Raw genomic sequence first — 17,158 nt, forward strand, 5'->3', positions numbered from 1 at the left:
TCACCTGTCAACGGCTCTGCTGGCACGTCTGACAGCTTGCTCTTGGATGAGAAAGAAGACTTGACAGGAGCAGGGAAAAACCCCCTTAGGAAGAGGGCAACGCCGATAACTTCAAATAGTATAATAAACGAAGCAAAAACCGATGAGCGTACTTTCATTTTGCTGGTTGACGGACACTTAGGGAGCGAGGAGAGCGATAACTTGCTAGCTAGCGAGGAACATAGCTCGTCCTACATTGTTAATTCATTGTATGAGGAGAGATAAAGCCATAACATCCCATTTCAGTTAGCCACACTGTACAACGACATATGCCAAAGCCAGATATCACGGTATCTGATGGGGGCTGCCTTTTTAATACAGGTTTATGGCCGCGAATAAATAGATAAACATTAATACTAGCTAGCTTGCGAGCCTACAGTACATTTATTGCGAGGGACTTCCGGATTGTTTAGAGCTACGGGTATTACATCGAATCAAACATAACCAATGCGCTCTTTGCACTGGAGCCACTGTGGCCAATGGAAGTCTCGTCACTTTAAACCCAACACCTGTCCCTGTCCTCTCAGTAGATGGAAACAGAGGATCCAGCCAGTGTGGCGCTGCTTAAACAGCCTGCATGTTGACAGTTTTAGGTATATAATGTATAATATTATTAGAAACAGCAGCAGTAACACCAACAATAATGATGCCATTTATCATCATTATCATTAAGGTCATGCAAACATACTTTGTTACACAGGTATGGGCTAAAACATGAATGCATTTACTAAGACATTTCAGTCCTATTGATCCTACACAATAATCTATCTATCTATCTATCTATCTATCTATCTATCTATCTATCTATTAAGATGGATGGATCTATGAAATAGATATATAAAGATTTACAAATAAATATATTTATTTTTTTAAGAGTATGACAATATATGTTTAAGTGGTGCTTCCCATTGGTAGAACAGTTTCAGATCATCAATGGTTGCTTTCCATTATGAATTCCCCCATAGTGGTCAGTGAGACATGCCCATCAAAGTGATTCATGCGAGTTATATTTATTTTTTCCTAGCATGTAGTCCATACTGCTTCATAAAAGTTTACAGCCAAGATGAGTCACATCTGAATTTTCACAGATATACTTAAATGTCAAAAAGGCAGGCAAGAACTTGGCAGTAAAATATCAAATGTCTGGTGATTTTTACGGGTTGTGGACTTCTCTAAGTGATTGCACAGATTTATTTGACTGCATACTAAAAATAACATCAAATCTTAAGTCTGTCCAGATACTTTGGGGAATCCTAAAATTGAAGACCATGAGTAAACGGGGCTCGTAAATCTTTAAACTGTTCATCTGATATGGTTAAAAATACCGTAAAATTAAAGCTGACAGTCTGCTTTTTCAGCCAAATCAAATCAACGTGTTCTTGTCCAAATGCTGGACTTGACTGTACCCTGCTAAAACAGAGAAATCGTCCAAATGTTGCCCTCCTGTCCTCCCTCCCACCAGGGTTAAATATCAATTAGCCATTGAGTCAGAATTGCCTTAATTTGCCAAGTACAAAGGGCAGCGCACAGGGAAGATGAGAAATATTCATTAAGCGACTATAACTGCTAGGTAGGAGATAAGTGGACTTTCTACAGTTCTATGTGATTTAAAGCGCTGACATTTATGGGGCCTGAGGCGGATGTGGTCTGATTGGAAATTAGCCCAGGATGAAGCTGAAGTCCCTCGTGGCTTTAGTGTGTGTTTGGGCTGCTGCTGCCATCTACTGGGGAGGTTTAGAAAAGGACAGCTTTTAGCAAATTAACTCAATGTTGGGTACATTTTCCCATGCTTTTAATAATTATGTGATGCTTTATTGACCCCAGAAGGGAAATTCTCCTCCACAGGGAGGTCAGAGGTCAGGCTCATCTACAGAGCAGCAGTCCTGGAGCTGGTAGGGATTCAGTGTCTTGCTCAAGGACACTTCAGCAGGGTAGCAGGCAACACAGGGGGATTTGAACCCAGGTTCTGCAGTTGAAGGACCGTCTCCTTGCTCACTACACCTCCCTGCTCCCCTACAGCAGGGAGTATAAGGAATATGTGTGTCCCTATATTGAGAAATCTGGGATTCTGTCTTATACTGAGCAGGCTCTTAATTAGTTCAACATATCAGACATAATTAGTAGGACCCCCTGAAAACCAGATGATACATCTCGAAGGGTTTATCCTCTCAATAAACTTATAAATAATTTAAGCAGAAGCAAAACACAAAGAAATACTTTTCAGTGGATAATGGATCAAATTTGGCCTTGTAATAGTGAAAAACATCCTGGGTAAAATCACAGTGTATTGACCTGCCAGGGTTGTAGTCAAGACCACCTTATTGGAATCCAAGTCAATTCCAAGACCGGTGTGAGTGAAGACCAGGACCAGAGGGGGTTGAAGCCAAGTCAAGGCCAAGACTAAGACCAAAATATGCAATAAACAGTGTACACGTCCTACCAAATGATGCTTAAGTCGTTTCATAAGGATCAACAGAGATGTAGATCTATCTGCAGGAGCTCAGTACTATGCCCTTCAACATCCAACTAATCAATGCAACATCCAATAGAGGCTGAGACCAAAACAAGTCCAAGTCAAAATGGGCACAAGACTGAAACAAGTCCAAGATAAAAGTGTTCTCAAGGCTGGACTCAGGAACTCAGGGGTTCAGCCATGTGCTTCTCTCAACCTATTGGATGAAGAGAGTTGCTCTATCCAAAAGGTCTACTGCAATGTGTAGCACTTGCTGATCAGTAGGCTAATTCACTGTAGTGACTTTGAAAATGGCTCATTGGGAAACTACAAAAGCAGTACACTGAAAATGCCAGGATCTTACTTATTCTCCTCTTACTTAATCATAACAGTAAGTAATATCCATACTAACCATACCGTATATTGTAATTTCAGTACAAAGTATGTACTGAAAAATAATAGACATGTTACATGACAGTAACATATTCAAGCTGTACTGAATGTCTCGGTCTCTCATTTGAATGATGCTATATAATTTTCTGTTCATAAAATTTGGCTCATCATTTATTCATCATTCAATCATTTTTTTGAATGATCTTTGTCAAAGAAGCTACTGTAGAAATCAGTACAAAGACTGTAGTTTGTGGCACCGATGAACCACTTTATTTCGAGAAAAATCTACAGCAGAGCCTTTCATAACAAAGCAATAATTTGTCATAAATAAAGTTGCAATTAACAGAATTTCTATTTGTCTTTCGTCTTCAGAACATTTATGAAGGCGTCTTTGGGAACTTCCACGTTGCCGATACGCCGCATCTTCTTTTTGCCCTCCGCCTGTTTCTTCAGTAGTTTCATCTTCCGTGTAATGTCGCCCCCGTACTGCGAAGACACAAAGAGAGTTGACATGCAGCATACCATAAATGTATAGGGCTTGTGGTATATTATTGGATTCAAAACTGTCAAGAAGAAAGGAAGCTTTCTGCTTACACATTTTGCAAGAACATTTTTTCTGTACGCCTTTATTCTGGAAGAGAGAAACATATTGTCACATCTAAGGGTAAAGACATTTTCTATTCATGCTCCTATGCTACAGAAATAGATTATTGTATTCAATCACAAAATATGATTTATACACCCAGGTATTCACTCTAGAATACAGTAAATAAATAAATAAAAAAATAGCAGTATGCAGCATTCTGTGCACCACCGACCCTAATAACCCCTTTACCTCATTTCAGATCTTGTACTTACGTTTCCCTTGCGATGACCTTACTCCCAATGGCTGCTTGTACAGCAATCTCAAACATCTGCCTTGGTATGGCGTCTTGGAGTCGCTCACAAATGGCTTTCCCAGCGCTGTATGCCCGATCTCTGTAATAAAAAACACAGACCTTTTAGAACCAACAGCCAACATTACAAAAGGTGTAGAATGGGCTGAAGTGTGTAAACTGTGATACTTCTATTGACCAAGCAGTGGTCTCATATTTGCACTATGCTACAGGGAAGGAATCCAGGTTAAGTATTATCCAAAAAAACTCTATTGTACCCATCCCATAGCCTCAAAAAAGTTCATGCAAACAAGAAAACATGTAGTCCAACACGGATGATGCAGGCACCTCTTGGGCCAATCAGTAACAAGATGCATCATCTGTCCAAGTTTCATAAAAATTGGACTATTTGAAATTTTGACCTTTAATTATAGCGGCCAATCAGTGTAAGGATAGGTGGATGTGTGCAGCAAGTTTCATGTGAAATCGGACTTACATTTTTAGAGTTAGGGCCTTTCAAAGTTTGAAATTCTGTCTTTAAATTATAGCGGCTGCATCAGGCCAATGTGTGTAACCATTTTAAACGCTAGAGCATAATGCCAAGATGCATCATCCCTCTTAAGTTTCATTTCACCGCGTGGGAGATAAAAAAAACTCCTCTCAATGGGTAGAGCCAGGCAGCAACACTGCAAGGGTTTGGGGTTCCATTCCCACCAGCGCCACCCATTGTAGAACCGTACACCCTTGTGGTACTGTAGGGTGCTTCGGATAAAAGCCTGCACCAAACGACAGATAGAAACGCCTCCTCTGCTTGACAGGACATCCTTCTCCTGCTTGTGCCCCGGTCACATATCATAATTTTCCATAGCGCTGTGGCGTGCCTCTGGCAGAAGACGGACTACTGCGATGCCCTTAAAAGAACAACAGACTGCAGGTGCGCTCGGCTCGGCTCCAAGGCCCACAGTATATCTGGTCAGGGAGCAGCCATCGCTGGTGAAGCGCGCCGCCCTTCAATTACCCAAGCCTGCGCTGGCTGGCTAAGTACATTAAACACAGATCTGCTGTGGGTCATCAGTTTTTTTTTTGCATGCGTCTTACTCTATTGTCCTTGTCACAAATGGAATGAAGTCCTTGTCCGGTGTGTAAAGTCATCGTAATAGATAATGTTAACACTCACTGCCAAGCAGCCATGTTTTTTTTTTAAATGTTATACTAAGTGCTGAATAGATTTTATGGTCCATAGGGTCAGGAGAATTCCTTTACTAATAAAGCATCATATAAACCATGAAATCATGTAAGAACATCAAAATCACCAAAATGGGAGTTATAAGGTTTTTCTGTGACAGCAGTGATAATAATGAGTGTTGTTTATTGAGATATTGCAGTGAGACAGATAAGAAGATCCTTTCTAGCACCATTAGCACTTTATGAAAGAAGCTTAAGGCTTCTTGCCCAGAACATTTAGCGTAAAACATTTAAAACAAGCTCAGTCACTTTTGCTGTACAACATCTGAATTACATCTATTATTTGATACTTACCTGTGTACAATTGTGGTGAGTTCTTCTACAGATCGCCCATTCAGCAGAATATCCATCTTTATCAGATCAGCAGCCTGGTAGCCTGCATTCTCATAATCAAAGCTATGGAGGAGAAAAGCAAAATGACAGCCATTAATAGAAGCAGGGAGTGCTTTCAGAGTGATAGTTCATATTCATAAGACCTTTATCTGACACTGTAAAACTAGGCAGGACTTTGAGGGGGAAACGTGTACAGTAAAAGGACAACTATGAAGAGGATTTGAGGGAAAAGACATTCTTCAAATTAGCACTCAGCCAAGATTACGAATGGATGTATGGTATGTGTAACTGTGTGTGTGTGTGTGTGTGTAAGATTTTCATTATAATATGAATGCAAATTGGGACTTTGGACACAATAAACACAAGCCCATTAATTCATATCTTGGTGACAATATTTACATAGTACAGTGCTTAGTTTTACCTGGCATATCCAGAAGACAGCGATTTGAGGAGGTCATAGAAATCCACAACAATTTCATTTAAAGGGAAGAGGTACTTCATCATTACACGATGGTCATCAATGTACACCATGTTCTTCTGGATGGCTCTGCGATTCTTTGGCAAGAAAAACAATAGACTATTTTTAAAGCAAGGATGTGCTTTGGTATCCGCTCTCAAACTACATTTTCTGACAGGCTTGAGAATCAGGCCTATTTTCCTATGATTATTCAAAAGCAGCATCCCTTTTTGACATGAAAAAAATGCAACATCTGGAAAACCTGTCTTTCTTCTCCCCATTACATTTGCATACAAAGATGCATGTTTAGAAACCAGACACAGAAAACACGCACAGAGTGAACGAGTTACAGATAAATAATACAGACAACAGATTCCAACAAATACAGTCACTTCATTATCATTTGCAGTTTCTGCAGTTCTGTCACTTGTCTTGTGGTGGCAGAGAAAACAGAGAAAACAGATGCTTTGGATGAAGTGAAATTGTATCTGCATGTTGGCATTGCTATGGTAAAAAATGAATTCAGTGATATTAGAGACTTACCAAGCAGAGCGTCATAATCTTGCCAGTGTAAGTGTCTGGAGCAAGAATAGTCCCCAACACCATGGGCTCCAAATACTCCGACACAACCGACCTGTCTGGGAACTGAGCGGGGTTCACTATGGTGATCTCCTCACTGCCATGCTCCTGCAGGGAGAACCCGGGTTACTTTAGTTGAAGGCTGTCCTGTTTTATGTTTCACGTACTTAATTCAAGACTTATGCCGGGCAGACAATGCAATTTTAAATACCAGTCAAGTTAGTCAAGTTAACCTAAGTTGTTAGGTCAAGTTAACCTATTCTTATATATAAACAAAACATGATCATTTAAGGTTTTACAAGAAAAAAATCCTTTAGTACTTTTTTTCATTACTAGTCTTACGACACTGCAAAAAATTGTCAATTATTTGTCCTTATAATTAGATTTAAATCTTCTTTTTCATAAAAATACGTTGAAAAAGGCTGCCAATGGGGTGAGAACACTTTGTTTCCAACGCAACTCAACTTGTATCAAGCATTCAAACTGGCTGTGATTCTGCCAGTGCGACAAAATGTGAGGAGCGTCCTCTCGGGTCTCTCACTGTCATTTTCTGGGGAAGCGAGCCAACCGCACCGACAGAACGCCCCCATTTTACCCTAATTTCCCAAGTCGGCGGAAACGATCCTATTGCTGAAATGACAACGTCGGCCCCGGCTCTACCGCGCGACCACAAAATATATGAGCAGAAAATGGCTCTTACCTTAATGAGTTTGGCCGAGGAGAGGACGGCCTTGTAGGGCACGGTGGGCGCCGTCATTATGACGGAGGCGTTGTACTCCTGCTCCAGCCGCTGATTGAACACCTCCATGTGCAGAAGACCCAGGAAGCCAAGTCTGCAAGGGGGGCAGGGAGGGTCATGGGTTCCTTTAAATTTTAAATTCTGTAATTCATACTCAGATTTTAATTACAAAGAGCCTGTCTGGAAAGAGTTCAACACATACACTACAGCGATACCATCTCAAGACTGATTCATATTACACAGCATTTTCCACTCCTAAGGCTACAGTACCACAACTAGTACAATCAAATCTGCTTTGCTGTTTTTCATCAGTTTCTATATGACCATGGGACACTGTAAAGGACCATTCTTCAGCTGCGGTTTTAAGACACTTTTATTCTAATTCCAGGCAGCATGCGTCCGTCCTCACCTCCAGCCCGCTCCCAGGGCCAGACTGCTGTCTCTCTGCACTGTGACACTTGAGTCATTCAGGGTCAGCCTCTCGATGGCGCTGCGAAGGCCGGTGTATTCCGACTGGTCCATCGGATACATCCCTAGGGAGCGAGAGAGGAAGCCAGACGAGGAGAGGGGGCACATCAGCAGCAAGCATTATTCCGGACAGCACAAAAATCCAACCCACTACTTACCGCAGTCAGAAATATGACAGCAAAAACACAATGCCAGTATTTATTCCACCCTAGGATATTGGAATATTGAAGTTTAGTGTTATGTTATGTTATGTACTGTGTATTTACTGAGCCATGGCACATTTGATGACAGGGAATGTATTCACATGGCAACCCTGAATCTTAATGCTCTTGAACTGCTAGTGACTATGACAACTGATTATATATCATATCACTGCTGTTACGTGGAGACGTTTCAGAGTTTCTTACTTGGATTAAAAGTTTTACATGCTTACATAATGTGCTGAATAAGTGTAATGACCGTAGCAATGGAAAAAAACAAGTCATCCTACCATTTCCACATATCATTACAAAACAAGAATAGTGTTCTTGATTCCAGCTCTTAATTTCTGAAAACCTTTTTACAGACCACAAAAAAATAAAAAACTGCAGATCAGAAGTGTCCTTACCAGCGAACACCATGGCTTTGGCGGGCTTGAACCCGGGCAGGGCTTCTACCGGCTGCTGCTGGAGATAAAGCGTGTCACCGATCTGGGCCTCCTTCACATCCTTCATCCCTGCTACTATGTAGCCCACTTGGCCGGCATACCTGCACATCACACCATCTCAGAGAGTTAATGGGAACGTTTATATGGATGCTTTTTTCCTACAAATTGAGTTTGCACCAAGCCCTTGCTGCAATTTTTTATTTGCAAATGACATTTATGTACTGAAAAAAATCCCAGTGTTAATAGGCTGCACGGAGCAGTGGCCATTACAGTGGCCCCGCAATAAAACTGCAGAGATATGCTTATTGCGAAGAACCAGACAGCTCTACTGATATTGCTTTTGGATTTCAAAGAGGAACTAGGAGAAATATTTCACCCAGGAAAATGTCAGAATCAGAAATTACATTATAAATGTCAGTATATTTCATATCTCCGTTGTCATACAGACAGAATTTAATTGCAGCTATGCTGAATCACGCAGAATCTTATTCAGCCAGCTCTCTAGCAGAGGCATTGAAAGATTAAAAGTGCATCTGATTTTGCGTTGTTAAACTGACAAAATCATTTTAAAAAGGTGAGCGAATGTCAACCCTTAGAGATGAGGATGAATGGGACGTACAGCCGGTCTGTCGGGTGCTCGTCTGGCCGCAGGAGCCCCAGCTCATTGACCTCGTAGGTTTTGCCGAGGTACGCCGACACGATCTTGTCCCCTTTTCTGACTCGGCCTCCAAACACGGCAATGTTAGCCACCACTCCTCTGTAGTGGTCAAAAGTGGAGTCGAACACTAGGGCTTTAAACGGGTCGTCAGCGCTTGCCGTGGGTCTGAGGATGGAAAAACAAAAGTACAAGAAAATTAATTTCACGTGTCAAACATCTCTCAAAATAGAAACGAAACCAACTCGAGCCAACTCACGGTGGAATTCTGCTCACGACTTCTTGGAGAACTCGCTCGACGTTTGTTCCAAGTTTAGCCGAAATCTTAAGAGGAAGTGAGATCATGCATGAAGAGACATTTCTCAAAACTTTGATTTAAGAAGCGGAATTTAAAAAGCAGCTTGCGTGCGCTCCAACTCACCCTAATGCATTCTTCACGTGGGATATCAAACACCTTTTCAATCTGTAACTCCACCCTCTCTGGGTCGGCGTTTTTCAAATCAATCTGAAAACAGAGTGGAATGACTTGCCACATAGCAGTCAAATGGAAAATACTGCATGTCCATAAACTAAATACTGGTCTGAATGTACCTTGTTGATGACAGGGATGATGGTCAGCTGAGCTTCGAACGCCAGGTAGAAGTTGGCCACCGTCTGTGCTTGAATCCCCTGCACATGTCAACAAAACATTAATGGTTCATGATCCGCATAAATCAACGAGGACAACTGGTACCAAATGATCTGGCTGCGCACCTGATTGGCATCGACAATCAACAGAACGCCTTGGCATGCAGAAATCGATCTGGACACCTCATAACTGAAGTCGACGTGACCCTGAGGAGAGGGAGAACATTTCAGGTTAAAAAAAAGAGAGAGATTCTGTAGTGCAGCACAGAAATAAATCGTCTTGACAGAAAAGTAACCTGTAAGAAAGATTCTAAGAACTCTGAATGTCAGAGGTGCAGGCTGGTTTTTCATGTTTCCCTCCTTATGACAATTGACCTATTATTCACTTTTGGAGGAAGAGGTCATTTATGGTTGAGTTTTATAGAGCAATGATGGTGCATTTTGTAAGAGAGGATTGAGGCTGTACAGTTAAAACCACAATATCCAACTTTTTTTCACATTCAAATGACTGAGTAAATAAATAGGATATATTAGACATTATGAGACTGTGTCTGTCTGTGTCCCTGTGTGTGTGGATGCCTAAATCCTGCAGTTCACCTGAAAATGGCTTTTCACTGATGTTAGGGATGTTTTGGGCAGCTGACTTACCGGTGTGTCGATGAGGTTCAGGAGATACTGCTGGCCCTGGTGGCTGTAAAACAACGAGGCTGTCTGGGCCTTCACTGTTATCCCTCTCTCTCGCTCCACCTGCAGCTTGTCCAGCACCTGTTTGTTCTTCTCAGTCTTCGCGATGGCTCCTGTTTGTCAATGAAGTCACACTAATTAATCTTTGCACCAATTGTAAGCGTAACAGCTCCCCTTTAAAGTCTTGCTTTAGTCTTTGCTCATTTTTATCAGCTGTCTATGAAAGTCTGACATGGTTTACTCAGTACAGTGGGCCTGTCCTAAATCTGAACTACAACTTAAATCCAATGGTTAACTTTCTCTCTTGTTCAATTTATATAAACAGGGGGGGAGAGAGAGAGAGCGAGAGACCCCACAAGTCATGGGAACATTTTTTGTTAAATTGATAACATTCGCACATTCACAGACAGAAAAGGAGCAAACATATAGTGTGGTGAGTAAACATACCTGTCATCTCCAGCAGCCTGTCAGCCAAAGTGCTTTTCCCATGGTCAATATGGGCAATGATGCTAAAATTCCTGATTCTTTCCACAGGGAACTTGGACAAGTCAACAGTGTCCTTCAAAGCAAAAGGAAAGAGACCTGCAAATTACTATATAGAAATGACAATCGCTTAACAGCTGCTGACGTAATTCATCTTAAAACAGAATACACAGCATTCCTAATTTGGACAGTTCAATCGCTATGCCTATTTCTGAACAGGCCAACTCTGTTAATAAACTACAGAACATAAACTTTGTTCAACTGTTGTCAGTAAGTGGCAAAAGAGTTGCTCAATTTGATAGTGAGTTGTAGACTGGCTTTATGGAGTCATATGTTAACACCCAAATTAACGAATTTCAATAGCAGTAGAAACAGTTCTGGAGCCTTTATTTGCATACTATCATACTCTCATACTCTCAGTGTCCACAAAGTCGGTCTCCCATTCACTACCAATGGAGCACCTTCAGCCTTAATTTCATATGAAAGTAGCAGGGTGGTTTTCCTCTGAATAACGAAGCTCTTTAAGACCAATTATATTGTTGAGTTAGAAGTACAACATGAAGTGGCATTAACGCTTGCCAGTAATATAACAGTTTGTTAGTAGCTACTTCAATGTTGTTTGGTACCTTGTCGGTTTGCGTGCTGAACTCCTTGCAGCTGCTGGAGAACACGGGCAGGTTTTTCATCCAGCGGTGCCTGAGCGTTATATGGGACATATTATAGTTATGGACCTTCCTTCTGTAAAGTTTGAACTCTAAAAGACGTCTGAAAATGGGTGTTTCACACCACCGTTTGATAAGACAAAATGACATGTTTTCTCTAAGCTAGCAACACTACAGTATAAACAAGCTAAATGAAAGTTAACTGTAGAATCTTCCTGAACTGACGTCAACACACAGTAGGCCGTGCTGTCGCATTACTGGACGATTTGTTCAGCTACATAAAGTGACTGTCACGACGATGTACAACACATGAATCTTTAAAATATATAAAAAGCCCTAGTAATAACCCCACTGCATGAGCCGCTTGTGTGCTGCCATTTTGGGGTGACAGGTCACCGGCAAAGATTCCTGGGAAATGTTGTTGACTTTTCGAACCAGAGAGGATGATAGGAGAGGAGCTGACTTACTGCGCTAACTTCCGCTTTCGCTTTATTTTTCTTTTTTCGCTTAATGTCCTTCAAAGTGGACCATGTTTTGTGGTCTGTATTCCTGGAGTGTTATTGAATGGACAGTTTACAGTTAAGTGGTCAGTATTACATAATGATATGATAATAATAATAATAAAAATAGTAATAGTAATAATAATAATAATAATAATAATAATAATAATATTGCTAGTTAGTAGTGAAGCCTATAGAGGTCAAGGCTTATGAAAATAGTCAAAGACAAGTCAAAGGAAAACACAACAGCATTTGAAAATCTCAAAGCAGCATGGAGCCAAATTAAAGAAGCTAATTACTGAGTAGTGTGTAAGCAGATTCTGTAGGTGAGTAGACTAATTCATCTCCTCTCATTTACACCATCTTTGGAAACACATTGACGGCCGGAAGTCCCGCCTACTCAACCTGTCAGATGAAGGATAAAAATGGGTAGCGGTTGCTATGACAACAAAGCTGCCTCATGCACAAGAATAGATTACTGCTTCTCTTCTTTCTGCAACCAGAGATTATAGGCCTCTATTACCTCAGATGGGTTGATTATTTTCATCCAATAATCAACTGCATGCTTTATATTTGAAACCTTTAAAGTCATCGAGCCTTATGAATTGCTTATGAAATATTATGAAATGCTTTGAGTCAGACTGGAGTCCAAATCATGTACATCTTTACTTTGTGGGATTAGCTTTTTGCACAGAACCGTCTAAATTCATGGGAGAACATGCATGAATCATATTTGAATGCCCCCCATCTGAAATTCTGCATCAATTTGAAATAATTAGGCTATCAATTATGAAGAGATATCTCGACGTGTCAAACAGCATCTCTGACATGTTGTTCTTCCAGACACCTCACATCCATCAATATTGATTTGTGTCAGCCCACAGTCTCTCAGCAGCTGGACAGGGTCAACTGTGGATTCGGGAGAGGCAGCCCAGGCAGGAGAAGACCTCACACGGAGCCTTGCACAGCCCTTGAGTGGCGGGCAGATCAGGCCAGAAAATGAACCATCAGCCAGCTCTGTGTTGCAGCTCAGTGCCACGGGGCTGTGTGTGGGATCCACCAAGACATTCATGATGACAGGCCTCTCCGGCTGCACAGGAACATCGCTCGTCAGCTTCACAACCGCGTCCTCTTGCTGAAGGAGGAGAGGAGCTGCCTGGCTGCCTCATTCCCACGGCCCCTATCTTACTTGGCAGTTGCAAATTGGAGTTTCAGTTACACGAATGGTGCGTTTGTGTGCTTGTGGGAAGGTCCGACATCCGGGGCTTCCAAGTCGGCTCCTGAACAGTGTGGCATTCATGTGCAATTTTGTCAGATTATACAATGGCATGCAATAAACAACCACTGGCCCCCTGCAGTTTAACAAGCCAATTTGATGAACTTCATTCAAACAAATGTTATTTTAGTCTGGCTGACAAGAAACAATAAAGGTGCATGTGTATAGGCCCTTTTCACAAACATGGCTGCTGTACTTCCACAGGATGTAGCTCAGTTCTCACCATTGCCAGCAATGTTAAAAAGCCATCTTTCTGTCGCCCATAACTCTGTCTGTGAAAAATTATTTTGTGTTTCAACATAATGTATAACACAATACAAGTGTTGTCACTGACATATCTTTCTGTTTCTATTGTCAGACGACTGCACCACTATAAAAAAAAAGACCCTTGATCAGAGTTATTTGCACAGTCGACAGTCAGACAACAGAAACTAAGTAACTAAGCTAACAGGCAAACTTGAATATCAAAGAAGGATTTCTGGTCAAAATATGAAGAATAAAAAACTAGAAATGGCAATGACTTATTTTTTTCTTTCATTCATGACCAAGACATTCATGATGTTGGACGCTCAGCAGGCAAGCTAGCTATCTAACCTAGATGGGTTTAGGCTAGTATGACTAGTTTGAATGAACTTGGAAGGTCAGCTAGTCAAGTCAACTGAGCTTTATTCTATTGCATGGTTATCCTGCCTGGAACCACTGAACTGCTGTCACTTTTTCACCCACTTTTTCATCGGTTCCAGTCTTGTCCCAAGAAGATCACATTTACCATCTTTATTAATTCTTTCTATTGCAGTTAAATGTACAGGACTGGCAGGTTGGCAGGTTGGCAGGCTGGCAAGGGGAACTTTAATATATTCGCAATATTTTGCATAACATTTTTCAATATGCTTACCCAGTGTGGCTTCATCATCTATCAACCTCCAATATTATGAGCACAAACTCCCTTTTCTCTTTAGTCGGTATATGTGTTAAAATAATGATTTCTGAGCTTACCTGAAGAAAAACAACAGTTATCAAGTGACACCACTGCTGATTCCTGGGGTCGCCCAGGTTGATGCTTGACTGCTGAAGGAACTCTTGTGACGATACAGACATTTAAAGTTATTTAATCAAAGTCAAAAATTGCATTAACTGGAAGTGGTTACCATTATTACCACCCAAAAGATGCACAAACTAGATGTTAAGAATTGGAACGATGTGTTTTATTAGAAACAGTGTGTACTGAATCAAGCATACACTTTCTGAAAAATCATTTTATCTGGAATGTTTTAAGACTCTATCAGGATTTTGGAGAAAAATTGAGTTGAAATAAATTAAAGAAATAAATTCTACAACATAATTTGTTCAAAAAATAAGTGCTAGATTTTCAACTTCATGCAGAGTTTGGTTTAACAATCAAATTAAGAGAAGTTATTGACGTGAGTCAAAATCATGTCACCGTATGAAAAAATAACACAGTAAAATACCACATGTGACTACTGATATGGAGCTGAAGGTTATCTGATGTGCACATTTAACTCTTCTCCATTTGACTTTCATCTCAGTGCACAGAAGCACTCTAATTCAGTTGGAGTTACATTTTTCAGTTTTTAAATAGTTGCCAGAACAAAATATATATTGCCCATTACAATTTAGTTGCATCCTAAATCTAATGTAATCAAACATTTGGTGAACAGGGCGATGTGGTAATATGTGTCCAACTAAGACCAGCTGTACTGGGTGATTCTGACAACACTTAAATCAGGTTTGTGTCATTTGAATTGGCTGGCTAGAAGCTTTCTATCCTCCAACCCCTCAGCAATACCACACCTTTTCAGAATCTGGTCTACTCATGATATTCTTATAATGTTGCAATGCTAATTCTTTGCGCCTGTTGTTTGGCTGTTGATCGCATTTGATCACATCAGTGCATGGCTTTTGAGTTAGTGCAACATTGTGGTGTGTATAACAATCAGTCTGCAGAAGTGAGAATCTACATATAGATGGTACAACTATAATCCAGTCCCAAACCTTCTCTTTATCCTTTTATACCAATGAGATGCCAACTGGAAGAGAAATGTGGGTATGCAAGAAACTTCGAAACATGATTTATTTCAGTTCATATTAGCACAAAACAATCCTATGTCTAGTGTCCTACTCTTCTCACATCAGTCCATAATTATTTAAAAAAAATAGCTTGAGGGATTTTGAAATGTGGTAGAAAAGGTTTAATTCATGTCTGCTGTAGGCGATGGATAAAATTTGAATGGCTGACATGTTGATCCACACCACTGAGTGCACAGTGTCCTCCAGAATTATTAGCACCTTTGGTAAAGACGAGCCAATAGAAAGCTGTAAAAAGGCAAACAGGTTTTCACACAAGTGATGTTCATCTAAACACTGAGTTTTAGCATTGTGTTCATTCACAGCCACACAGCAGAGGTTGTGTATTTTCATGTGGCATGTAGCAATTAGCACACTGCATTATTTGGACTTTAACTTTGCAAATAATTGTGATTTTTTTGTCTAAATAAATGACTTTGAATATAGTCTATTAGTGCGCTTGTGAAGCAACACACTCACACTCTTCCGCATGCTTTTGTTACTCATTTCATACATTAAGCTATGAACTCCATCACTACTTTTTAAGATATCTGAATTGTTTTCACAGATATGTGAATGGCAGTATGTTTAGGTGAGGTAGAGGGTTGAGGCCCCACTCCAGCTCTCAAACACATTGTGGTCAATGCACTTCATAGACTTCCACTCCATTATTAACCCTCTGCTTTTCAGTATTGGGTTGACACTACTCAATAATATTTTCAAAGGTAGTGTGCGAGTACAGCCCCATACCTTGTATTTATAACTTGTATTTAATGATTATTTTATAATTTACTGTGGCCTACTTTATGCTTGTATACACAACTTATTTATACAACTTATTCATTTTTAACTGTTCCTTTTCAGTATTACAACTTGATTTTTCTCCTCAAATATACTGAATACTTATACAGTCTGCCAGTGCTAAAAACATGACAGCATATAAACTCCTACAAACCATCCGACCATATTGCACATTCAAGCACAACATTTAGAAAATGTACTTTGTCGGATTCAATTATGGCACTTTTTTATTAACTTTTTTATTTATTAAGCAATCAAGGTGCTTTCATAAAGAAAGGAGCTGGGTTAAATTTGGAGCTTTTTTGTGATTTCATACAAGTATATACTCAGAAAATAAAATTATACTGTAATTGGTCTTGCTGAGTTATAAAGCTTTTAGCATTCCAGCAGCTTCCTTTATTATAACTATTTGAAGCTTCTTTCTTTCTTTCTTACAATGCAATGTGCTCTCATCATTTTTCATCTTGATTTTTTCCTCAAATCATACTGATTATTTGTATATAATGCTGATGCTCAGTGAAGTTGATGGCATTTTTTTTTTTACAGCCTTTTTGACTCCAAGTGTTTCAACAATTCTGGAGGTCAGTGTGCGAGTACAGCCCCATACCTATAGTCACAGACAATAAAACAACTATATTGTAACACAATATTGTACAGGTGTATTTTTGCATTGGCTTGGACAGGAAAAGAAAGAGTCAGGCCACTGTTAGATGGCAAATAAACATCATATAATCAGCCCCCTCCCCTCCAAAGAAAATGATATTATGCAATATCAAGAGGGGAGCGGGCGTTAACCGGCAGAATTCAACACATTTAGAAAGAATCTTAAATAACATTTGTGTGTTTAACGATTTTGTGTTTAGTCTCCGTTTGAGTTGTATGTAGCCACGTGACTGGAACCATACGTTCAAGGAAGTAAGCACTCTAATAGAAGTAACCACACAATATGTCACCATGAAACCATGAATATAAATATACATACACATTTACAAAAGCCAGGTTTTTCAAAAGTGCTGCAGACAGTGGTGTAGAAAACAGGAGAGGATAGAGGATCACGATGCAATCCAGGACTCGACTCTGCAAAGCGTTGCGTATGCAGTTGCTGGAAGTATTTGGTACGTCTTTTAGTCCCCGGACCAGAACCCATTGAAACTGGCCT

At 40.3% G+C, this 17,158-nt stretch overlaps 2 protein-coding genes across 6 annotated transcripts in view; both read right to left on the reverse strand.

Annotated features, from left to right (window-relative positions):
• The window catches only part of pigg (phosphatidylinositol glycan anchor biosynthesis class G (EMM blood group)), a 50,183-nt gene extending 49,770 nt beyond the window's left edge, over positions 1 to 413 (reverse strand). For all 5 annotated transcript variants that reach the window (XM_071540536.1, XM_071540535.1, XM_071540533.1 and 2 more), the window contains exon 1: positions 5 to 413. In XM_071540536.1, the coding sequence (XP_071396637.1) occupies positions 5 to 158 (154 nt within the window). In that variant the 5' untranslated portion in view covers positions 159 to 413. The remainder of the gene's footprint in view (positions 1 to 4) is intronic.
• Positions 414 to 3,142: 2,729 nt separating this feature from the next.
• On the reverse strand, positions 3,143 to 11,701 carry guf1 (GTP binding elongation factor GUF1). Its single transcript, XM_071540541.1, has 17 exons — positions 11,302 to 11,701; positions 10,640 to 10,751; positions 10,157 to 10,305; positions 9,635 to 9,715; positions 9,473 to 9,550; positions 9,303 to 9,386; positions 9,141 to 9,205; positions 8,846 to 9,049; positions 8,188 to 8,327; positions 7,522 to 7,645; positions 7,074 to 7,206; positions 6,338 to 6,481; positions 5,759 to 5,892; positions 5,299 to 5,400; positions 3,743 to 3,862; positions 3,479 to 3,515; positions 3,143 to 3,370 (listed from the first exon to the last, which is right to left on the reverse strand). Exons 1-17 carry the CDS (start codon positions 11,485 to 11,487, stop codon positions 3,236 to 3,238), a joined length of 2,028 nt encoding a protein of 675 aa, XP_071396642.1. The 5' UTR covers positions 11,488 to 11,701; the 3' UTR covers positions 3,143 to 3,235.
• Positions 11,702 to 17,158: the final 5,457 nt, after the last annotated feature.

Source organism: Centroberyx affinis, unplaced genomic scaffold, assembly GCF_046629955.1.
Source record: "Centroberyx affinis isolate AG114_WGS23_722 - 3 ecotype Tasmania unplaced genomic scaffold, CSIRO-AGI_Caff_v1 ptg003667l_1, whole genome shotgun sequence".
NCBI lineage: Eukaryota > Metazoa > Chordata > Actinopteri > Beryciformes > Berycidae > Centroberyx > Centroberyx affinis.